This window comes from Labeo rohita, chromosome 8 (assembly GCF_022985175.1).
Source record: "Labeo rohita strain BAU-BD-2019 chromosome 8, IGBB_LRoh.1.0, whole genome shotgun sequence".
Taxonomy (NCBI): domain Eukaryota; kingdom Metazoa; phylum Chordata; class Actinopteri; order Cypriniformes; family Cyprinidae; genus Labeo; species Labeo rohita.
The window spans coordinates 25,675,151-25,701,432 of record NC_066876.1 but is presented as its reverse complement, the minus strand read 5'-3'; the positions used below and the strand labels follow the sequence as shown (position 1 = coordinate 25,701,432).

The window sequence follows — 26,282 nt, the reverse complement described above, 5'->3', positions numbered from 1 at the left end:
TTTACATGCACTTTGCAGAATCTGCAAAATTATTTTACCAAACTAAGAGGGATCATTCAAAATGCATGTTATTTTTTTATTTAGTACTGATCTGAAAAAGATACTTCAGATAAAAATGTTTACATATAGTCCACAAGAGAAAATAATAGTTGAATTTATAAAAATGAAATTTAATACTGTGTTGTTACCTGAATGATTCAGCTGTTTTTTGTTTTTTGTTTAGTGAGTCCCTTGTTTGTCCTGACCAGTTAAACTGCACGCTGTTCTTCAGAAAAATTATTTTGTTTTTTCAGCATTTTTTGTGTATTTGAACCCTTTCCAACAATGACTGTATGATTTTGAGATCCATCTTTTCACACTGAGGACAACTGAGGGATTCATATGCAACACTCACTGATGCTTCAAAAAACACAATGCATTAAGAGCTGGGGGTAAAAACTTTTTGAATTTGAATAACTTATTTTGTCTTCTGGGAAACATGCAAGTATCTTCTGTAGCTTCTGGACGGCAGTACTAAATTAAAAAAATATATAATTTTTGGGCAAAATAATAAAAATCGAAACATCTTCATTCTTTTCAAAAGTTTACACCCCTGGCTCTTAATGCATCGCGTTTCCTTTTGAAGCATCAGTGAGCGTTTGAGCCTTCTGTAATAGCTGCGTATCCTGGTCCTTGGTGTGAAAAGATGGATCTCGAAATCATACAGTCATTGTTGGAAAGGGTTCAAATAAACAAAAAAAATGCTGAAAACCAAAGAAAGGATTTTTCTGAAGAACAATGGGCAGTTTAACTGCTCAGGACAAACAAGGGACTTATGAACAGCTATCACTAAACAAAAAAAAAAAAAAAAAAAACACAGCTGTGGGTCATTCAGGTAACAAAAAAAGTATTAAGTGTATGTAAACTTTTGAACAGGGTCATTTTTTATAAATTTAACTACTATTTTCTCTTATGGACTATATGTAAATGTTTTTTTATGTGACGTGCTAAACAAAAATTAACATGCATTTTGTATAATCCCTCTTATTTTGGTAAAATAATTAACGTTCTGCAGATTCTGCAAGGTGTATGTAAACTTTTGACCTCAACTGTATCTTATGATGTAAGCAGGTTTTGTCTGATGCTATCTACAGGACTCCTGGAGTCTGGTCACATTTCTTGTGACTGAAAAAAATAATCTTGATTTTTGAAATTATCACAAGACATTCTGTAGATGGCTCCACCTGCTCGACTGTGAGAGTAATGCTAGTTACACAAATGATCATACTTTTCTTGTAAAAGCATTGTGAAAGGATGTTTTTAATTACAGGCAACGTGTTTGTGCTGGAGGGGGGATAGACGGTGAAAGTGATCATCCTCTTTTGCCTGTAGGAAAGCAAACAATGGGAAATGAGGAGTTCATATTACTGCGCTCTCTTGACCTGTAGCGGACTGCTTTAACAGATGGCACTTACAATACTACGAGAGATTCTCCCACAAAAACTAAACAATAATCTACTAATAATAATAATCTTATTGCATAATTACAGTTTAGCTTTAAGAGCTACCCTTGTATATGTAATACAACTCTTAAAGGGCCAGTCCAACCAAAAATGTAAATTCTGTCATTATTTACTCACCCACATGTCACTCCAAAGCCCAAATGACTTACTCTCTTCCAGAGGACAAATTTTTGAGTTTTAAAAAGGATGCAAAAGCACGATTAAAGTATCATACTTTCTAATTGCAATGAAACAAACAGAATAAAATTTAAGTCGTTATTATTTGTCGCCATTATAAACTTCTTTTCCAGTTTGCTGTGAACCATTAGGATCATTTGCCTCCCAAGAACGATTCATTAATGAATCAGACATTGTTACTTCTCTTGTGGATGTGCCAATGAGAGCCATGTCAGCATTGTATGGCATGGAGTAAGTGTCTGAATCGATTGGACTACTTTTGTGACACCTTGGTTGCTTTTGGCTCCTTTTTAAAGCTTGAAAGCTTTAGTCCTTATTCATAATTGCATGGAAAAAAGTGACCACTTCATTCAAAAAAAAAAGAAACAAAATTCACTTTTTGTGTTGCATGGAATAAAACGTCATACAGGTCTAGAACAAAATGAAGGTAATTAAATGATTAAATCTTCATTTTTGTGTGAACTACTCCTTTAAACAAGCCAAAAATGTCAGCTGCGTTAAAAGGTAAAATGCACTACTGACACATCAATAAATTATTTTGATCAATGAGAGTCAATTTTCATCAGTTCTCCTGTTAGACTATCAGTGTCAATAACATGAAGTCTTTTGGGTGTCAGAAAACTCATCTCTCTGTATCTATTTTCTCACTGACCGAAAAATCGCTTCGTCACGGAGGCTTCGCTATGAAGCTCATGCATGAAAATCCCATGAAGGGCGCGAAGGAGCTATGAATTTTGATGGCCGTCTTTGTGCGGGTGGCAGAGAAGGGTTAGCGTGATTAGCTGGATGTTAAGGGGATTTGTGATGAGGCCTGTGTGCTGATGGGTGGCCTGACTCAAGAGTCTTCCGCTGATCCTCCGGATGAACTCCAGGGCCTCCAGCATTTTCATTAAGGATGGATTGGGAGCATCTCCCACTCCAGAAACACTTCATCACATGTAGTGTTTTACTTAGTGATTAGCCTCTCAGGCCTATGAGAGAGGGGCATAAGTGCCCTCAGAAAAATCCATCTCACACATGCACACGTGCACATGAAACGTTCACAGCAGAGGCTAAACAACCTACACTTAACGAGAAGACCAGCTGACTGAAAGGTGGTGAACACAGTGGCTCAGGGGATGGCTTGAGTAGTTTGAAACAGATTTCTTAAATGCTTCTCTTTGAGAATCCTATTTTACTGGTCTTTGTTTTTGTAATTCTGTATAGTGATGTTAGTGTGCAGAAATTTTATCAGTGTTTTTGGCGGCCTGCCACAACCTAATCTGTCCCTCCACAGTTTCAGAATGAAACTAAGGTCCCACTTTATATTAGGTGGCCGTAACTAGCATGTACTTACATAAAAAAAATAAGTACAATGTACTTATTGTGTTCATATTGTATTGCAAAACACGTTTGCAGCTATTAAGGTGGGACACGGGTACAGTTAAGGAAAGGTTGCACTACAAATCAGTGCAAACGCTTACTCTTAAAGTTCATACTGTAAAATGAAATTCTTTTAAGGACTTTTCAAGCACTACATTTTGATTTTCAAGGACTTCAATCAGAGATCTCACTTATCAAACAGTATCTTCTATTTTAAATTCTAAAAACAGAAAAATAGATAAATAAAAATGTACTAATAAAAACATGGTAGCACATGCTAAAAAATTACAAAGTATACTACACTTTTACTATGGTAAAACCATAGTTAAGTTTCTTAAGGGATTTATTTTGTTTATATAACTGCACTGTCTTAACGGTTTGATGTTTTCTACTGTTTAAGGAAAAAAAAAAATGTTGAAATCACTCCGAAATTCTCATCTTAAACAAATGATTCGCGAACCCACACCGAAGTCCCGGTCTGAATCAAATGATTTGCGATCCACGCTCTGAAGTTCCAATCTAAAAAGATTCATGACCCCGCACCAAATTCCAATCTAAAACAAAAGCTTCACGAATCATTTGACTTAGATTGGAACTTTGTGTATCACAAATCTTTTGATTTCAATTGGGACTTTGCGTATCATTTGATTGCTCCGAAGTCCCAATCTGAATCAAATGATTCATAATACGCAAAGTTCCGATATAAATCAAATGATTCACGATACACGATTTGAAGTCCTGATCTGAAACAAATTATTTGTGATACGTGATCCGATTGGAGCGCTTCAAAACATTTTGCGACGCTATGGTTTAACTGATTCAGAGTTTCGAAAAAGCTCTTAATTTGATCTGTTTTTGCTAGTCACGAGTTTAAAATCAACTGGAGCGGTATGGTTTGTCATGAAGTGTTTTTTCACACTAGTCTAAAGAAAACATCCAAAAAACCCCGTTAAGTGTTTCTTTTATAGCACTTTATCTATTTGTGTCACATATTTTTAAAGGCCGTTTTCTCAAAATGAATTTTTTCTTCTACACTGAGCCAAAAATCTTTACTTCAGTAGCACTTACATACACCAAACTTTACATTTTTATTCCTGTCTGTACCCTGAAGTTTTTACAGAGGGATTTGCTCATATATGATTTGCTTGATTTTATACAACATTTTATTCCCCCCAAAAACTGTAAGAATCTGTCTGTTCTAAGTACTTTCTGAATTACGGAGTGACAAAATGAAATACCAAAAATTCCCTCTGCAAAAACATTTCACTATAGTATGTCAAAAAAATGAAACAAGAATTTTGAAACTGACTTCATCCAGTGTTTAGATTTATGTACTAGAAATGCATGCAAATTAGCACATATTTCATTAAATAATGCCTTATTTGCATATTTAAACCTAACATTTTACTTGTAATACAAAAAATGTTTGCAATTATCAATGTAATTAATCAACTGGGTAAGTAAGGTGATAACTATTAATAATTGTTTTAACCTATTCACCTGCAGTGTCTCGCCTTAAATTTCAAAAAGTCCAATTCAAGTAATTCAAGCACTTTAAGCACCTTGTACAAACCCTGGAAAAGGTATTATGTTTTTTTCAATTACGTGAATTTTGCATGAAAAGATATGCGCATACTGACAAAATTAAACATTTCATAGATCAAGTACTTCAAGCACCTTGTATGAACCCTGTACTCTGTTCAGTTTGGACACTAAAAAGAAGTCGGAGCTCCTAATTTTGAACTCTGCACCAGATTAACGCATTTCACTTCAAAATGAACACAATTTTCATTCTGGGTTAACTGCCACCAGAACCCATTAGACGGACCAAGGCCCACCTCCCATATTCTCATAAAATCCTGTGGGAGACACGTTACGTCATAATTAACTAATACCACAACTTAGTGTTTATTGTGAAATATACTAAAAATATTTTCACAAGTCATTTGGGGCTTTGCTCTACCGGAACAACTTTCCACTTGACGTCCCTTTCTGACGCTTCTATTCATCTTCCATAATTTTTACTCAAAGTACTTTTATGACGCATACCTGTTAAATCCTCCCTAAAGATGAAACCCTCTGGCTGAAGCCCAAAACGAAGACAATGGCAAATGGCATACTAGAGAAGCACACTTGGATAAAAGAGTGAAAACGTATGACCCATGAAGAAAAACACTGACTGTCTGCATGAGAGGAACATCGAAGGTCATCTCTTCTTCTTACATTAGTTTGTTTTTACTGACACACTGATCTGTCTCCTCGGGGGAAAACGGCGGCCATATTGTGCCTGTGCTGAGGAGAGGAGGAGATCAGCTGGGCTGCAGGCAGGAAGCCATTCCAGCCCGCTCCTCATGCTCAAAAACCCCCTGAACATCTTGCTGCATCCTCCCAGTCTAATAAGACCGTAATCCACACAAGCTGTCAGTTGATACAAGCCTCCTTATGAGGACACAGCGGGAAAACCAGCGCAAAGCTGTTCTAAATAAAGCTTCAGCTGTTCAAATGGGAAACGGAAATTTGATGGGGATTTATCATGATGGGGGGGCCAGTTCTGCCAATCAAACGTTTAGCGTTGTTTATATACCTGTGCATATGACTCTCAGAAGAAATGTTAGAGACGTGACCTGCTAGCGCATGTGCTTATATGTGGGCAACATAGGTTTCTGAAATATGTCTCGGGTCACTTCCTGATCCCACTGTTTTCCCTATCATTACCAGTACCACCTCAAACTGTCACCATAAAATTAATAAAATAAAATAAAATATTTAATAAAAAAAAACATAAAATAATTCATTAAAAAATTATATTAAATTAAATAATAAATGAAATAAAATCATGATATAAATAACACATTCATTGATTAGTAAATTATAGTTTATACTCACATCTCTGGCTTTGCCGTAAAAGGCCTCTTGAGATGCTGCTTCCAAGGAGCCGATGTAGAACACAGGATGGCAATCGCCATATCTGCAAAACACACATGCACACACTAAGCAAATATCACCCACAAATAAGCAAATACCAAATTTCAGAGTAGCTATTTTCAAACGTTAAAAACATCTTATTCAAAACCAGCAGTGCAGAAAAAATGTGTACAAGACACCGCATACTGAACTAGAAAGAAATGCAGTTTGTGTTTGGTTTTCTTTAGTGAAATTGGATTACAAATGTTACTTTGTCCAGGGATCTCACCTTCTAGAAAATTCAGCAGTAAAGTGCAGTAAGGCATCACCCTCATTTTCACTGTTCTCTGGCACTGCGGAAAGATGAAAAATATATTAATATGGGCATCCAGTAAACACCATTCCTTCATGGTTCAGTATAACTTACTCATCGGAGACTTTCGACAACTCGAGCTTCCCATGCCAAAGATTTCAGATTCATCAACACCAAATTCAGGTGCGTCCTCGAAATCATCTCCCTCGCTGTCACTGACCATGTGGACATCTGTGCACTGTAACAGACACAGAGGCAATTTCTTTAAAAAAAAACAAAACAAAACAGTAATTTGACAAAAACAGATGCACAATTCATCTGTGATCACACCAATGAATTATCTAAACCAGGGATCTAAACCAAAATATAGTTTGACAAGAAAATTAAATAAATAAATGAATTTATTTTTGTTTTCTTTGTGCACAAAAAGTATTCTTGCAGCTTCATAAAATCACAGCTAAACCACTGATGTCACATGGACTATTTTAATGATGTTCTTACTACCTTTCTGGGCCTTAAACGTGTCAGTTGCATTGCTGTCAATGCAAGATCAGAAAACTCTCAGATTTCATCCAAAATATCTTAATTTGTGTCCCAAAGATGAATAAAGGTCTTAAGGGTTTGGAACGACATGAGGGTGAATAATTAATAACAGAATTTTTATTTTTGGGTGAACTATGCCTTTAAAGATTTGCTTCAATGCAAGGTTCTAAAACTACAAAAAAAAAAAAAATCTACTGTATATCAAAATGATAAACCTAATTTCAAATCTTAATTTCACTGAAAGGTATTTATGTTTACATTCAAGGGAAAAAAAAGATGTGGCGACAACAAAAGCAGTAGCTATTAGTGTCAGCCAGAAATTCCTATAATAGTGACCGCCCATTTACATTCCATAAAGTATAATAGTTCACAATATAGTTCCCATTTTAATTCTGCACTGGGGACCAAACCTAATATGAAGGGTGCAACTATGTAATAGTTGCCAATCTGTTGAAAGATTGCCATCAGACTTGAAACACAGGGGCAAGTCTGGCTGCAGTGTTACGCCTGGCAACTCGACAGCGATCCCTGTGCCCACTACATGTTATTTCATCAATTCAGTCCGGGACTGCATTTCTATTCCAACAATGAGTTTCTCATTAAAGACAAAAATGGCAATCATTTATCCATTTTGGCTGAGAAGAGCACTCTAATTAAAAACCCCACAAAACATTAGAATTGCCAAAACTGGCATCACATGCTGGCTTTCAATATGTTGAAAAACTAAAAACAAAAACAGCAGAAATTAAATATATAAACGTACAAATTACGAGAGAAACAACTTCTTCATGGATCTCATCTACAGGTAAAAGACAGCAGATTTGCTGTCATTGTAGTGGTGTTCTGCTTTACCTCATCTGTCTGGTCCACCGTGAGCGCAGGGGAAGATCTTCTGCACACAGTCAGGTGGTGGCAGGGGTAACTGATTCCACTGGAGGCCAGAGTCATCTGTAAAAAAAGAAAACTGCTTTATTAGACATTTCAGCATTGTTTTCAAAACCTTTTTGTTGTATGTAAAGCGAAACCCATCATTTTTGTAAATCAAAAGACCACTGCTTGAAGTTATATAAAGCTATCATTACTAACATTCATGAAGTTATCATGAGGAGACAACAATGATAGAATTTGAGGTGAACTATTCCTTTAAGATTGCAATTCCCAGGGAAGTTTGCACAGACCACCAGTACTCATCTACGCAGGGTTTCTCTGCTTCATGATAAAGGTACTGTCTGTTTGGCACTCTAAAGAGCATCTCAAGCAGCATACGGTGAGCTGCTGGTGAAGGCCTGAGTACCTCATTAACTCTCAGGCTAGAGTGGAAATGTCAGCAGCACTCCACACTACAGGGACTCATTACAGACCAGCCCCATACACACATACACACACACTCATAACTCCCTGGAGCGAAAGCGCAGAGGTCTATTCTCTCGACTCTTACCTGACATTACCAATTACACACTATAATCGCAGTCTGTTTTTACATATTCATTTTCAATACCTAAATGACCATAAGCGGTCTATACTTTATATCAACGGTAATGATAACATACTTGTGTTACAGCTCTTGGCCTGTCTTAATCCCATCTAAAGTAGCCATACAGATACATCAGGGGAAAGTAAAATAAAAGGAGACAGAAAAAGATGGCTACGTGACTGCAGGGGGCTCTGGTCCTCTTTTAATTTCATATACTATAATATGTTTACCAGTTTATCACCTTTTTTCAAACAGCTATTGGTTCTTCCAATTTAAATAAATCATTAGATGTGACTCAAAAGAAATTGCACCCAATAACCATTTGAACAACAGGACATAGCAGTTGAAATGCTTAATGTACTGTTTGTATGAATTACTTTTTTTTTTTTTTTTAAGATCAAAACAAATATTAAAAAACCCCTGAAAATTCAGATAGCAAACTGAGCACAAAATAAATTAAAATAAAATATAAAGTAATAATAATAATAATAATAATAATAATAAATTAAAATTGCTCTGCACATCTGACATTTAAACAAAAATGATCAGCTGTAAACTAATACATATCACCACTAACGCAGTTGATTGATTACATTAAGAAATAAAAACATTTTTTGCATTACATGTTTTCTGAAATGTTATGTTTAAATATGCAAATGAGATTAAAATTAATTAAAAAGCGTGCTAATTTCCATAATCTTCTAGAACAAAAATCTCAACATCAGATAAAGTCAGGTTCAAAATTTATTTATTAAAACTTATTTCATTTTGTTGACACATTAGAGTTTTTACAGGTTTTGGATTATCTTTTTTTCCATTTTTACCTTTTTCTCCATTTTTTAAGGAATAAAATGTTGTATAAACCCAGGCAAATTATATATGAACAATCCCCTCTGTAAAAACCTTCAGAAAATACATAAGAATAAAACTTAGCTGTTAAGTTTGGTGTATGTAAGTGTTACTGAAGTGGAGATATTTGGCTCAGTTTAGGAGAAAAATCTAATTTGGAGAAAATGGCCTTTAAAGATATGAATTGTAATTAAAATCTATAGACGCAAACAGATAAAGTGTTGTACAAGAAACTTTTAAAAGTGTATTTTGGATGTTTTCTTTCCAGTGGTTAGAAAATTTTTTATGAAACACCAAAATAACAATAATGAACAGTGCATTAAAAAACAGTGATTTTCCTGTAGTGTCTTGATATGAATTTCTTTTTTTTTTTTTTTTAAATAAATAAAAATTCTTAAACTTGAGTTTTAAAAAGTTAAAAGAGTAGTTGCATTTGCCTAGCCTTTAGAACATGCGCACATGTTGGTGATCATGCAGGAAATTATAAACGTAAACAAACCATAGCATCTAATTTACTGAATTTTTTTCCTAAAAAAAATTATACAGAAAGATAGGAAAAGTTTAACAAGTTTAAGACATATCAAGACTGATTTCACTAATACGTATCACCACTTACTCAGTTACATTAAGAAATAAAAACATTTTTTGCATTACAAGGTTTCTGAAATGTTGTTTAAATAAGCAAATTAAATTAAAATTTATTTTTTAAAAATGTGCTAAATTGTATAACCTTTTAGAACAAAAGTATTAACATTGGATAAAGCCAGATTCAAAATTCTTATTTCTTATGTCTTTATTGGCATATTAGAGTGAAAAGTTTTCACAGAGAGGTTTTTTTTTTTTTTTCTTAGATGGGACAGTAGGAGAGATGACAGGAAAGCAGTGGGAGGAGAGAGGGAAGCAGGATCAGCAAAGGACCTCGAGACGGGAATCGAACTCGGGTCACCGGGAGCGCTGTATGTCAACGCACTAACCACAAGGCTATTGGCATTGACCACAGAGACGATTTTTTTTTTTCTTTTTTTTCTAAGGAATAAAATGTTGTATAAAGCCAGGCAAATTATATATGAACAAACCCCTCAGTAAAAACCTTCAGAATATAGATAGGAATAAAACTGTAAAGTTTGCTGTATATAAGTGTTCCTAGCTCCGTGCAGGAAAATCTCATTTTGAGAAAAAGACCTTTAAAGATATGCACTGTAATTGAAATCTACAGACGCAAATAGATAAAGTATCATAAAAGAAACTCTTAGAAGATTTTGGATGTTTTCTGTCCACTAGTCTGAAAAAATTCTTTATGAATTCTTTTTTTTTTTTTTTTTTTTTTAAATAAATAAAATGATTACACTTGAATTTTAAAAGTTAAAAGAATAGTTGCATTGGCAAATTATTCTTATGTTTAATTTATTCCTACAAAAGCCAACAAATTAAAATGAACCATGGCACCTATCTTAAAAAGAAACAAAGTTTAACAAATTTCAGACATACCAAGACCGATGTCACGTCTTGGTATTAATTAAACAGACATAACAGATTAAGTGTAAAGAAGCTTTGGTTTAAGCGCCATAATATCCCATAATGCAACTCCGAGAGGATTTCAGAGTGTCAAGTACTTCAACAGGGCGCTAACTCCCCCAAAACACACAAACACACAACACACTCTCTCTTTCTTTGTGAAGGCCCACACAGAGAGAAGAATCACAGACAGTGTTTCTCTTCTACAAGGACTAATTAAAGACAGACTGCCTGTACAGAGAGACAATGTACAGTACTGTTGGGTGACACAAACAAAAGCACTGTCCAAACACCAACCATGTTCTTTTCGCAGGAGGATCAAAGCAACCGAGGCCAGAGAAAATGTAGAGATCACCAGCTCACCCTCACGTCGTTCCAAACCCGTAAGATCTTCGTTCATCTTCGATGGCAAATGAAGATATTTTTGATGAAATCCAAGAGCTTTCTGACCCTGCATAGACAGCAATGCAACTAACATGTTCAAGGCCCAGAAAGGTAGTAAGGACATTGTTAAAATAGTCCTTGTGACATCAGTGGTTCAACTGTTAATGCACATCGAGGACTGACATAGAAGAGAAGAAATTATTTAATAAAGTAATTAACCACTGATGTCACATGGACTTTTCAGTGATATCCTTACTACCTTTTTGGGCCTTGAACATGTCAGTTGCATTGCTGTCTATGCAGGATCAAAAAGCTCTCGGATTTCATCAAAAATATCTCAATCTGTGTTCTGAAGATGAACGAAGGTCTTACGGGTTTGGAATGACATGAGAGTAAGTAATTAATAACAGAATTTTCATTTTTGGGTAAACTATCCCTTTAAAACAAACAAGGCAAATCCTGTTTTTCATAATATATCCCATTTAACACTTAAGCAGGGTAGAATTAGGGCACTTAAAGTGGTAAAACTTCCATGTTCTGACCCCATTACCTAACGGTATGAGTGCGTCTTGGTGCTTAAGTGTGTGCGTGCTCAGAGCCGCAGGGTACAGGGGAGAGGTCACCCCCTCATCTTTCCACACCTCCCTCTCCACCTCCAAACAAAGAACAAAATCCTCCTCTTTTGGTCCCCTTTCATTAACACTTGCATTAAAGCCCCTAGCACTGAGCACTATGCAAAAGAGGAATTCCATTTCTCTTTCCCTGTTTCACCTTAGAAATTCTCCTACTTCATCTAACATAGACTAATCATATTTCTCTGACCAACTTTTTCCTTTTACTTCTCCTTTTGGTTGTTTTCAGCTATTTGTTGTCGTTCTCCATCTCTCAGGCTGTGAAGGAGATAATTACTGCTGACAGCTGCTCTAGTCGTCCGAGAGCCCCAAGCTGCACCTTGTGCCTGCCTTCTTTGATAGATGAGGACAAGAGAGCTACAGAGCGCGAAAAAAAGCGAGAGAGTGTGGAGTCCAGAAAAGAAAAGAAAAACAAGAAGCCCCACCCTAAACACCTGTTGGACCCTTTCAGGTTGGGGTTTGAAGAGGTGTCAGTCTTGATTAAGATCTAGGGTCAAATACAGTGTTTAAAATGCCCAGTGAACCCTTCAGAACTAAGCCGTTCGAGAAAAAAAAAGTGTGAATAGGCTAGGCGATGTTTTGTTTTCACCTGTTTAAGGTGTTATCTGTAACTGCTACGATTTGCTGGATGTTAGTGGCAGATGACAAAAAAATGCCTCTTAGAATAACAAAATGTTATAATTTTATTAGTAGCGAGAATCTCCGTGTCAAAATATTAATAGTTCAATAATATAAAATATTATTTGAAATACTAACATTTCCAAACATTAAATGAATTAAATGCATTACTTTACTTACATTTACTTACTTATAAGTAGAGTAAATATGTGTATATTTGTGTGTGTGTGTGTGTATGGCAAGAATAATCTAAAATGTAATGTAAAATGTAAATTTTAAAATAATATAACATACACATAATAAACATACACACACACACATACATATATATATATATATATATATATATATATATATATATATATATAAACACATTTATAACAATAAATTATATTTTAAAGTATATTAAAATAGAAAACTGTTATTTTAAATTGCAATATATTTCATAATAGAAGTAGAAAGTAATACTATTAAATTAAATATTTAATTATTAAATATAATAACTATTAAATATTATTGAAAATTATTGAAAATAACAGTTTTCTATTTCAGTATACATTAAAATATAATTTATTTCTGTGGTGCAAAGCTGAATTTTTAGCATCATTACCTCAGTGTTCAGTGTCAAATGATCCTTCAGAAATCATTTTAATATGCTAATATTATCATTGTTGGAAACATGTCTGGAATCATGCTGCTAACTATTTTTTTGGAACCTGTGACACTTTTTTCAGGATTCAGATTTCTTTTCTAACAAGTCTTTAGCACTTTTTTTTAATCAATTTAACACATCCTTGCTGAATTAAAAGTATTAATTTCTTTCAAACAAATAAAGAAAGAAAAAAATTACTGACCCCAAAGTTTGAACAGTTGTGTATATCGTTACAAAAGATTCCTATTTTGAATAAATGCTGATCTTTTTAATGTTTTATGCAAAGAACCCTGAAAAAGGTTCCAAAATAAAATAAAAATATTAATCAGCACAACTGTTTCTAACACTGATAATAAATCAGCATATTAGAATGATTTTTGAAGAATCATTTGACACTGAAGACTGAAGTAATGATGCTAAAAATTCAGCTTTGCATCACATGAATAAATTTTATTTTAAAGTATATTAAAATAGAAAACCACTATTTTAAATTGCAATAATATTTCACAATATTACATTTTTTCGGTATTTTTAATCAAATAAACGTAAAAAAAAAAAAAAAAACATTAAAAATCTTACTGATCACAAACTTTTGAAAAGCAGTATTAATATTATTATTATAATTATTAATGCTTAGGTTTATGTACAGTGTACAAATTAAAATAGTGTCCAAATCTTCTATCTCCCATGCAGTGTGAAAAATTGTAAAAAGTCAAAAAAGTATTTACAAAAAACAGGGAGGATGAATAAAACCCCCCCTCCATTTCAAAATCAAACACTCCAGATCTATTTCACCAGCATATGACAGATCACCATTACCCACTGTTAAATACAACAAGGTGTTGATCTAAACATGTAAAGCATGATTTATGTCAGACGGCTCCAGTAAGGGACAGGGAGTGGAGCCCAACAGCAAGTTGGCGCTTCTGAAGACAGAAGATTGGCAATATAAGAGTGTATATACCTCTCTCTCGGAAGAACTTCACCTGCAGACAGCAATCTCACAAGGGGCTCTGTATGGGCTTAGAGCTGAGCCTCGTCGCTACGGCAACCAGCAGGCCCAATAAGCCGCCTCCGCAGGTCTGTGACGCCGAAAGCCCATAACAGCCGTGGGCCACGGAGACCCTCAGAGAGCAGCAGCAGTAATACATTAGCAAACACCAAGAAACACTGGATAAATGTCAGCAATTAAGGGGGAAAAGACTCTAATAAGGACGTTCCAGAAGTTGTCAATCATTCCCATAGGTGCTCCACGAGGCTGGCAGTGAAATATGAAAAGAGCTCAAAAGAGTTTTGGCTCAGGATGTGCGTGTGTGACAAAGGGAACTCAGAGGTGGGAAATGGACCAATTAGGAGCCTAAATTAAGAGAACAAATAAAACAAACAAGACCATGAGCTACAATTTGACGCCGGGACATTTTTAAACAATAGCGGTGAGGGGACAATGCACCGTCAATCAATCTCAAATCAAATTTTTATGATTGCTCTATTTACATAAGCGTGATGAACTGACATCATTTACATAAATCTTCAGAATATAATAGAAAGATTCAACAAAATAGTGCAGCCTAAGTTCGGGCAGAAAAGATATCGAAGTTTGGGCGGTTAATGCCAAACACAGCCTGCAAACAGCAGTCCTCCAGTGGCCTGCCATATGAAGAAGCCTGTGTCAGCCCCTCAAACACACCACACGCATCCCGACTACACCCACTCAAACAAACAAGGGCTAAAACATGACTATGGTAAACAGCCTCCTTTGAATTTACAGACACTGCATAGGGACGTCAAGACAACCGCTAAGATCCACCCACAGATTCAAAAGGCATAAGAAGGTACGCTGATTTTTACATTGTAATCCCTTTCTCCCTGGAGACAAATTTACAATGCTAATCACAAATCCAGTTAAAACGACCGCACTGTTTAAATGTTAACTGGTTAAACAGTTTCACTGTATGAAAGGATCAAAATCAAACCATATCTTCTTCATTTGACTCTCTGACAGTAATACAAAACACGAATACAGAAGACGCACTGAGAGCCAAGTATACGTTCCCTTTGAAACTGATTAATATATTAAATTCAATCCATTTCGACAATACAAGAAAAAAAACAAAACAAACAAACCTGTTGCTAGCTCCTTCAAAACCAATATGCTTAAAAGCTCAGTTGGCGAAATGTAAACTGACTACTGATCAGATTTTCATTTTTCACCGTTATGAGGTAGAAGGGAGCACGGAAAGACTATGCGCTATATAGGAGCGAGCGAAGGGTAATGAAAGCACAGCGGAGTAGGCATTGACTCAGACTGCTGGTAAATGTATTTCTAAGCCTGGGCTGTCATGTTTATTGGTACAAATCCCAGGAGATGAGGGAAGGTTAATGAGATACGCGCAAAAATCGGCCTGCCTGCCATGCAAGAGCTTTGCGTCTAATGCACGGCTAGGCATTTCAATAAGGGCCGGGGGGCCATTATTAAGACTGGTGCTTTAATAATACGTCCCTCCCTATAAGCCAACACGAGCTGAGGTGGAAAGCTGGTCTGTGGCCAAGTGCACGACGACCACACATAACCAATCACTGCTTGGGCATTAACGGTTTAATGTGCCTTAAAGTGTATTCATGAGTGGTGCCCTCTTCATCAAAAAACAAGATTGTGGGTTGAGGTCTTCAGTGAGTGCACTTCAGCCCTGAAGTGGCCCGACTCAAGTGGGCAGTCTGTGGTGAGAGGGTGTAATTCAGTGACCTTGTGTCTGTTGTGCTTTTCGCTGAAGGACGAAACAATCTCTCCAGCCGCCCTTTTCACAATATGAGCTAAATGCAATGGGTGAGATACATGAGCCTTACAAGTGCACACTGAAAATAAACAATGCAGTCATTGTTAAAGAGTTCTGTGAAACACTGCTCATAAAGCTACTGACAATGGGGTCGTAGTCTTTTGTTCTGGTACTCTCAAATACTAAGTAGTCACAGGGTTTTATGTTTTATTTTGTTCTTTAAAATAGTGGTAACCAAAACCATCTTAATAGTGGCCGGATACATTTTACTCTTTTGAAAGATGACAATGCAGATATGGAGGTGGGGGAGGGGGAGGGAGGGGAGAAAAACGTTCAACACCTGAAACAAACAATGCTCAAAAAACAGGTTTGTTCATTAAGCCACTCCCTTTGAAATCGTACTTGCCCTCAATTAGGCACCTGATAGTAAATGACGACACAATGACAAGCACAGACCTAAGAAAAATGGTTTAAAACACAAGGGCAACTTCCATGCTTAACTGGTCAGTTGCACAATGACTAGTGATGAGTAAAGAAAAAGTTCCCATGGTTATTCTACAGATGATTATCGCAGATGTCTAAGCTGGGAGGTGGGGTTCCTCAGGGTTCGGTGTTAAGGCCGTCTCTGATCACTGTGAACGAGTCGTACTGAAAGGCTGGGAGCACAGAACAGGGCGGGAAAGGTCACTGACCCCCCACTACATGAGCTGTAATGTCCACACAGAGAGGACAAGGAGAGGAGCTGCTCTGTGACATCTTAATTAGCACCAACATCTTACTTTCACATTGGGTAATACTTAAACCACTATAGAAAAGAAGAAAATATTCTGTTTAATTTGTCTACTAATATAAGAAATTTGTTTTCTTACAGTCCTAACTAAGGCATTTTTTGTCATGTAATTTGTCATTTCACACTACAATGCAACAATTATAGCAAAACAGAACAAACTTGAAGTTAATAGAGTTTATGCAATGCAGGACTTGGGGCCAATGAGATTTTTCTGAGGGCAGGGATAGCCAAGTGACTAACAAGAAGAACTTTAGCTGGTCTGTCTTTGGTCCAAATCTCAGTTTAATACTGCCAAAAGCTTTATTTCATCATATATACAGTGCCTTGCGAAAGTATTACACTCCATACACCATAAAGACAAAGCACAAAACAGGTTTGTAACAACTTTGCAAATTTATTAGAAACAAAAAACTGAAATGATTTCATTGCATAAGTATTCATACCCTTTTCTGGGACACTTGAAATTCAACTCATGAGCACTCATATTGCTTGTAGATGTTACTACACTTAAGGGTGGCGTTAAACTGTGGCAAATTCATTTGAATGAGTATGACTTGGAAAATGCATATCAGACGAAAAACCAAGCCCTGAGGTCAAAATAACTGCCTGTAGAGCTCAGAAACCAGCTTGCATCAAGGCACAGATCTGGGGAAGATCTCAGAAAAAAATTCTGCTACATTGAAGGTTCACAGAAGCATGTAGCCTCCATTATCCATAATGGAAGACGCTTTGATCAACTACGACTTTTCCTAAAGCTGGCCTCCTGGCCAAACTGAGCAATTGGTGGAGAAGGGGCTTGATAATACTGGTGACCAAGAAGCTGATGTTCACTCTAGTTGAGCTCCATGATCATATATGCAGATGGAAGAAACTTACAGAAGAACAAACATCACTGCAACACTCCACCAATCTTGTCTTTATGGCGGTGTGGCCAAACTCAATCCTCTCTTCAGTGAAGACACATGAAAACCCACTTGGAATTTACAAAAAAGCACCTAAAGGACCTTCAGACTGTGAGAAACCAGATTCTCTCATCTGAAGAACCTCAATTCCAAGCATCATGTTGGAAGGAAACCAAGCACTGTTCATTACCTGCAGAGTACCATCCCAAAAGTAAAGTGTGCTGGTAGCAGCCTCATGCTGCTGTGGGGCTGTTTTTCAGCAGCAGGTACTGAGGGACTCATCAGAGGAGAAGGAAATCTCAATGCACCAAAATATTGAGATAGCCTTAATGAAAACCCAATCTAGAGCATTCAGAACCTCAGAATGGGCAGAAGGTTCACCTTCCAACAGGAAAATGCCCCCAAGCACACAGCAAGAGTGGCTTATAGACAACTCTGTGAATGTCTTCGAGTGGCCCAGCCAAAGCCTTGACTTGAACGCAATCAAATATTTCTGGAGAAACCTGAAAACGTCTGCCAGCCCCCATCAAAGCTGACAGAGCTTGAGAGGCGAAGACTGGCAGAAAATTGCCAAATGCAGATGTGCAAAGCTTGTCGCATCATACCCAAAAACACTTGAGGCTTTAAAGGTGCTTAAACTAAGTACTGAGTTATGCAATGTACTTATTTCAGTGTTTTATTTGTAATAAATTTGCAAAGTTGTCACAAATCAGTTTTTTGCTTCGTCATTATGCTGTATGGAGTGTAAATTGATGTGGGAAAAAGTAATTTAAAGCGGTTTAAGATAAGGCTGCAACATAACAAAACATGAAAAAAATTAAGGGGTATGAATACTTTCGCAAGGCACTGTATATAGTTGGGACTAGGGCTGCACGATAAATCACATGCGAATGCGATCATCTGCGTTTATGAACGTGGTATTGCGTAACTTGTCAGTGATTTACGGCTCTGTGTATTCATTGCCGCACCAGCTGAACGCACGTGATGGAGATTTACTAGTAATCACAGAACCGGCTTTACTGAGGAGATGTGCACGACAATCAAATGCGATTTATCGTGCAGCCCTAGTTGGGGCATGGTGACACTTCTACTATTCTTAATTTATTCTCAATATAATAATTATTAAACAAGTGCAGTTTTTAATTAAACTGGAATGACAGACAGGTGCACAATCATCACAGGATTAAAAAAAAAAAAACTAAGAGAGAGGGAAAAAAACATACCGAGTCATCTGAGGCAGAGGCAGGCCAGCCATCCCACTGTTGATGCCGCACTGGGATGTTTGTCAGGTCTGAAATGTTCCTTTTCACCTGAGATATGAAGAGACAAAAATATCAGATAACAGGTACAAGAATACAACACAATCTACAAACACATTTGTTTATTCCACAAACACTTCTCTAGACACTATCAGAACACAAAGTGTACCTGCTATTATAGCTAAGATATAAGTAACTGTGATGGGAGGGAGAAAAGGCAAGCAGTGGAAATAAGCCCCGTGTTCTCCAAATTCCACAGATGCCTGTCCTAATGCCCAATGCCAACAGCCTTCACTCGAAAAATGGACAGTATTTCCCTTCCGCTATTCACCCCTGTGTAACTGCACTTAATAACATTGCGTGCATTTAAACAGTTGATGTTGGCCCCCGCTCCTACGCTGCTGTTGGTTTAAAGCCCAACGCCAGGCTGATGTGCGGAGGACGGTGGTGATCAAAGCAGGCATCGTCCAGAGCTGGATGGACCGCAGATTCTAGTGCATTATCCCCAGAGAATGCGCTACCCCGCGGCGCTAGATACAGAGGCAGAGAAAACTAGCCATTGTGGCGAAAAGCCCTCATAGCGCATAGCCAAATCCCACCGCCAGCGCACTGAGTGGACATGTTTCCTCTGCCAGACTGAGGACTCGTGCCCACGGAGGCAGAAACGATGGCTGCAATATGCTTGTGAAAACAAAGGACATGAAGCAGGGTTGAAAGAGATTTAAGGGTTAAGAATTCATTAACAGACATAATCGGGACATTTCTGTTGTCAAAAATATAACTACTAATAATACAAATACTTATGGATGCAATAACGCAGATGTTTTTAAAGTGGTGGGTTGTGACAAAATATGTCAGGGAACTTTTGTTGTCTTTGACATGAGGGGAAACAATTACGCCAATGCAAGATGCATTTTAATAATAATACACACACACACACACACGCACACACACACACACACACATTGATATATATTTTTAATACTCCTATTTATGCTGTGTCATGTCAATAATGGTTGGGCTTTCAGTTCATGCTAATATTAATAACTGGATTTGATTACAAAGGCATTTACTGACTCTTGGGCAATTTTGGTTAACCAAAAAAAAATATATAGACATGTATAAAAACAATTTTCTCTCAGAAACTTCTAATATATTTCACAAACAATTACAATAAAACAGCAAGCAACACATGAAATTAAATACGAATTCTGGAGAATAAAAAAAAAAAAAAAATTCTTATAGAACATAGGCTAGGTTTTATTTACAACTTACTTAAAACTGAAAAATCATTTTTACAGTATACTATGTTTATGTTGAAACGTAAAATACGTGATCCTGGACCTGGACCTGATCCTGGTCTTAAGTAGCATATGGATATTTGTATCAATAGCCAAAAATACATTGTGTGGGTCAAAATTACCGAATTTCATTAAGTTAGGATCATGTTCCATGGAGTTATTTTGTAAATTTCCTACCGTAAATATATCAAAACTTAATTTTTGATTAGTAATATGCATTGCTAAGAACTTCATTTGGACAACTTTAAAGGCGATTTTCTCAATATTTAGATTTTTTGCACCGTCAAGATTCCAGATTTTCAAAAAGTTGTACCTCAGCCAAATATTATCCTAACAACCATACATCAATAGAACGCTTATTTATTCAGCTTTTAAGTGATGTATAAATCTCAACTTCAAAAAAATAGACACTTACGACTGGTTTTGTGGTCCAGGGTCACATATGTGCTCTGAAGCAAAACAATTTATGAACTATTGTATTCATTTATAGAGGCTTTTTATACAAATATAAAGGATGAGTTAAAGGCTTTCCAGAAAGATGTTTCAATAATACAGACATTTAAAGAACCATCGCTTAAGATTCCCAAACCTTTCAGTCAGGCACAAACTCAATAAAGGGAAACAAATTCAGATATTGACAACATCACCTCGGCTGAAGTCGGAGACTCTACCATGACACACACACACACATTCTCAAACATCCACAAGCCCACACACTGGGCTGTGCGTTTTTCTTATTGAAGTGAGCAAGGGTCAGCTGGGTTGGCCAATGTTATTACAGAGTGTAATATCTGTGTTTGACCAGAGGGCTACAGGGATTTGGCCGCCCAGGCCTGACCGGCAGGCTGCCGTAAACACCGGCTCTTGGCTGTAATGAACCGTTTAGGGTCAAATGGCACCGCAGCCCAAGAGAAAGTAGAAAGTAACGCCATCACCGAGGGCCAGACAGAAGCATTTAGCTGCTATTACAAATCGCCCCTCTGCGAGAATCTGATATTTCCCCGCTTACTTCATTGGGTCTTTTTTATGAGCACTGCCCTACTGTCAATATACCTATACCACGCGGTACTTCAGCCAGACTTCATCCCGTCTTGACAAACATCCAAAGAGAAGCTATTCACTGTTATTTGACTTCAAAACAGATTAAGCTATATTGGAAGGTAGAGATTTGGAGAATAAGAAAAGAAAATAGCAAATAAAACCACACTATAAACCTGTCAGTGGTATGAAAGTTCATTTATCAGAGGTAACTGGTTGGGTGAGGGGGCTCTTTCTGCAACTACTGCGAATTATAATTGACTTAAAAGGAGAAAGCCCCATACTGCTGCAATATTCACAAACACAAGTGTCATTACCTATTCATGAGCTACGAATTCCTCCTCTTAGCAGTCAGGGGTCTGCAAATTAAAGCCAACATTACCCAACTAAATGAGAAAAAAAATATACACGGAAAGGATAAACAAACAAATCCACCGAATAACAAGTTTATTTACCACTGATTTCCGAGAGAAAGTAAAGAGAGTTTGAAGATGTTCGGTAACGGCTGACATTTGTTCTGTTTTGCCCAAACCGCTGCCCATAAGGAACAATGAGGTTTGATTAAACAACGAAGGAAAAGACTCAGTCCTATTAAACCCAGTTCCGCTGACATTTCATTTTAAATGTCACAATAGAGTTTTTAGCATCAGGGAACAGACTTCCACTGTGAAAAGGAGAAGGAAAAAAAAAGTAGAAAATGTTGACATTATATCAGAAAATGCGGGAAGATCTCACGGATAAAGACATTTCAGCTGCCGGGATTATATTCTTAAGGACTGCATGTAACAGCGCCTTTCATTTAAAAAGGTTTTCTTTCATTCATATATTCTCCAATGTGGTTGTCATATAAGATAAATATTATAGATCATCCTCAGAACAAACATTTCCATGGTGTCAAAATAACATCCTGTTTAGAAGATGGACTGCACAAAATTTACAAAGATAAAAAATAGCATTTGAGATACAAAGAAGCTGAAAGGCATCTGTGTATTGCTGCCCCCTTTTTGACAGAACCTAAACTGCACAATTCAATTTGAAGATTAATCTAATGTTATATATATTAGTAAACAATTGAAAAAAAAACACAGAATTTGATAGACTAATGTAGACAGAAAAGAAAAAGATTAGCCTAATTGTGCAAAAAATGTATATGACTTAGACGTCAATAAACACGTACGCTCTCTCAGACGAACGTGCACGCACACACACTCGCGCACATTAATGATCCAATCTTTCTAAATGCCAAGTACTGGTAATCCTTGGCTGGAGAGAAATCAAAGAGAAGAAAAGGTTGCCGTTAAACAGTCACAAGCTCTTCAGCACCAGATGCCTTTCATTCACACTCTTTTACTCTCCATCCTTCTTTTCTTCCTCTGCGTTCATCTCTCCAGCTGCGGAGAGAAACGCTGTGGGGCCGGCAAAAATCCCTGGGACGAGTCGTCTGGTCACGGACGGCAGAGCCCTATCGGACGGCCCTATTCTCCCCGCCACTTTCCTGACAAACATTTGCTCTGAGGCTTAAGCGTAGCCCCGAACTCGGGTTTGGGAATGCCAATCAGAGGAGGAGAGCAGGGCCCGGGGCCGAATAGTGGAAGGGTACGTTCCCTGGGAGCCTGGAGGCTGAGCGAGAGCCTTTGGCAAAGACAAACAACGGGACAGCACTGAGGGACTCTCTTCTCTCTCTCTCTTTTGCTGCTCCTATTGATATGCACATGCAGAAAAGCATCGGCTGGTCTTCAGCAAAGACAAAAGATGAGCAGAAAAAGAAAGGCTGGAGAGGAGTCCTCTCCATATGTGGCTGCGAGCGGGTGAATGGGGGAAAGAAGCGAGAGGGGAGATTGTGAGAGCTCTCTGTTGCTGTTTTGTTGCATTTTCACACAGGCCTTCAGTTTTAGGGCCACAACTGTAAAACAAAAACTTTTCTCACTTGTTAGTAACTTTTTCTCAACGAGACGAGACGTGGATCCCGCTGAGCTTTTCTTTTCTGTTCACGTGTTTATTTTCGGGCATTTTCGGAAACAAAAGCGAGCGCTTGGACACGTTAGATAAAAATGTTCCCGTCCCAAAAGAGGGAAAACCTTCCTGTGGAGCCAAAGTAACTAATGAACTCTCCAGCTAACTAAACCGACACGAGACGCGAAACCAATAAGGTGTTCTCTTACGAAAACAGTTTGTATCGCGCCTTAGAAAACAAATCTTCTTTCTCTTCCCCTCGTTCTCCATCTTAGGAAGAAAGAAACAGAATGCCTGAGGATCAGGCCAGTCGGGGCCGCAGCGGCCCGTTTGATTCAGCTTTGTCCAGTCACTCGCTCCCCTACCAAGCCAACAGCTTCGCTTCCTGCTTCTCTTTTCTCTTCCCCGCGGGCTCTACTCTCCAGTTGTTGTAATCCCGGCAGAAACACTTAAGGTTCACAGTAGGTGCTCATCAAAACCATCTGCTGAGGGAAAGAGAGCGCTCACCCATCTCACTTTAATCTCTTCAATTAGCACCATTACAAACCTGTCAAGTAGTCTGATTACTGTAATGGTGACCAGCGCCATCAAGGCGGCAGTTTCGCCGGGAAAGGGATTCTGGGATTGCGTGGACAAAGCTGAGTTGGAGAAAATCAGTTCTTTAGTTAAAAAAGGAAGAATTCTGGCTTAAAAGTATGGAGAGTATGAAAAGTATGAACTACTAAAGGATGAGCTTACCCAAAACTGAAATAATAGGGTGAGTAAATAAGGACCTCATTTTAATCTTAACAGTACTTTTCCTTTTAGGAGGAAAGTTCTGACTCAAAAGTTCCTCACAAAATTTCCTGTGCTTCTCATAATCAATAATTACAAATAAATATCATTTCAAAAGAAAAAAAAAGAAAAAAGCCTTGATATCTTGATGAAATGTTGCTTCCCAAGTAAATTAACCTTGTTTCAAGGATTTGTAGAAATTTTAACTGAAAAACAAGAAATTCTTGTTAAGAATAAACATTCCCTAGTGCAAATAAGTCTTAACTTCTTATGTAGTGTTGGTACTTTGTTTCAAAAATTGTTAGAAAATTTAACTGGAAAATAAGACAAAATTTTGTTTAGACTAAAGATATTTTCCCTTAATATAGTAAACACTGTTGCTTCAAGGAAAATAATCTTGTTTCACAATTTTTTTTAGAAATTTTAACTGGAAAATAAGACAAAGTCTTGTTAAAAATAAATAAATAAAAAGTCTTAATATCTTAAACATTGCTGATTCAAGTAAATTAATCTTGTCCTTAAATAAGGACATCATTTTAATTTTAATGGTACTTTAAAGAGGAACGTTCTGACCCAATAGTTCCTTACAAAATTCCTTGTGCTTCTCACAATCAATATTTGCAAATAAACATGGAACCTACAAATAAAAATGGAACCTTTGGCGCATTAAGCTTATCACAATGCCAAAAAAAAGTCTTAATATCAAGTATAACAAATCTTAAGTGCTTCAAGTAAATTAATCTTGTTTCAAAGTTTGTTAGACATATTAACTAAAAAACAAGATCATAAAAGAAATACCTAGCTAAGAATAAAGAAAATGGAATCTGTTAAGACTAAAGATAATTTCCCAGAAAACAAGTCTAATATATTAAATATGGTTGCTTCTCAAGGAAAAGTCTTAAGTCTTAATATCATTAATATTGCTGATTCAAGTAAATTAATCTTGTCCCTAAATAAGGACATCATTTTAATTTTAATGGTACTTTCCTTTAAGGAGGAACATTCTGACTCAGTAGTTCCTCACAAAATACGATATTTACAAATAAACATGAAACCTACAAATAAAAATTAAAATTCCTTGTGCTTCCCACAATCGACATTTACAACTAAATATAAATTTCAAAATGGAAACTTTGGTGCATTAAGCTTATCACACTGCCAAAAAAAACAAAAAAAAGTAGAAAAAAAGTCTTAATTGCTTCAAGTAAATTAACCTTGTTTCAAAGTTTTTTTAGACAAGAAAAACCAAAATAAATAAATAAATAAAAAATAAATCTCTCATAATAAATCTATTGTGCAGTGTTGGTACTTAACTGATCTTGTTTCAAAGATTTTTAGAAAACATGTTTCCACTTAAGTTTTCTAAAAATCATTGAAAAAAAGATCATAAGACAAAGATCTTAAGAATAAAGATAAATTTAACTGAGAAATGAGACATCTTTTTTTTAAAATAAAGTCTTAATATCTTATTTATTAATATCTTACGCTTCTCATGTAATCTGATTTTGTTTTAAGGATTATCATAAATTTTAAATGGAAAATAACAAAACCATGTTAAGAATAAGAGTTTTGCAGTATTGATTTAAAGTAAGAATCTGCACAAGTTAAACAAGTTGACTCAAGTTTAAAATAAAAAAAAAGAACATCACAGATGTCTGTTTCTTCAAAACGGCACTGCACAGGCCCAACATGACTCCCCCAGCACTGAGGGAGGGGTTCAAGTGGCGCTGTCAGTCCACAGGGAGCTTGTTACACTTGACGTGGTGCGTGCTACCTGCTGTGAATAATTAATGGAGCCATTTCCAGAAAGCTGTGTGTAGGTTACTGGGGCAGGCCGAGGAGAATGCGAGGGACTCGGGGAGGGGTCGGTGTGTGTACAGAATGGAGCGTTTGGGGTTTTGTGTCCCACACAAACCAACCTTAAATACAACACAGTGTAGTTAAAAGGAGAGTGATGAAAAGAATGGCATCGCACAGGTCTGAAGGGAGAGGGAAAGGAGCTGATGAGCCACAGGGGGGTTTGTGCTGCTTCATACTGAGCTCTGCTTATTGCAGACACTGTGATGAGCAGAAAAACGCACAGTAGACAAGAATCTTCTAGAATATTAAACTCACCTAGTACACTCTAAAAAATGTTGGGTTAAAAACAACCCAGCGCTGGATGAAAAACGAACAAACATAGTCATTGGGTTATTTTGACCCAGCAATTAGGTTAAATGTGACCCTGGACCACAAAACTTAAGTCTTAAGTAGCACGGGTATATTTGTAGCAATAGCCAAAAATACATTGTATGGGTCAAAATTATTGGGGATATTAAAAAATCATTAGGATATTAAGTATAGATCATGTTCCATGAAGATATTTTGTACATTTCCTACCATAAATATATCAAAAACCTATTTTTTTTTATTAGTAATACGCATTGCTAAGAACTTCAATTGGACAACTTTAAAGGTGATTTCTTCAAAATGTATATATTTTTTTGCACCTTCAAATTCCAGATTTTCAAACAGTTGTACCTTGGCCAAATATTGTTCTGTCCTACAAAACCATACATCATGGATC

General features: G+C 36.8%; 1 protein-coding gene across 2 annotated transcripts in view; it reads right to left on the bottom strand.

The window, feature by feature from the left end:
* faf1 (Fas (TNFRSF6) associated factor 1) overlaps positions 1–26,282 on the bottom strand; it is a 98,341-nt gene that overhangs the window by 40,047 nt on the left and 32,012 nt on the right. For both annotated transcript variants that reach the window (XM_051117132.1, XM_051117133.1), the window contains exons 8-12: positions 18,615–18,701; positions 7,654–7,749; positions 6,373–6,496; positions 6,235–6,298; positions 5,928–6,009 (exon numbers count right to left, since the gene is read on the bottom strand). In XM_051117132.1, the coding sequence (XP_050973089.1) occupies positions 5,928–6,009; positions 6,235–6,298; positions 6,373–6,496; positions 7,654–7,749; positions 18,615–18,701 (453 nt within the window). The remainder of the gene's footprint in view (positions 1–5,927; positions 6,010–6,234; positions 6,299–6,372; positions 6,497–7,653; positions 7,750–18,614; positions 18,702–26,282) is intronic.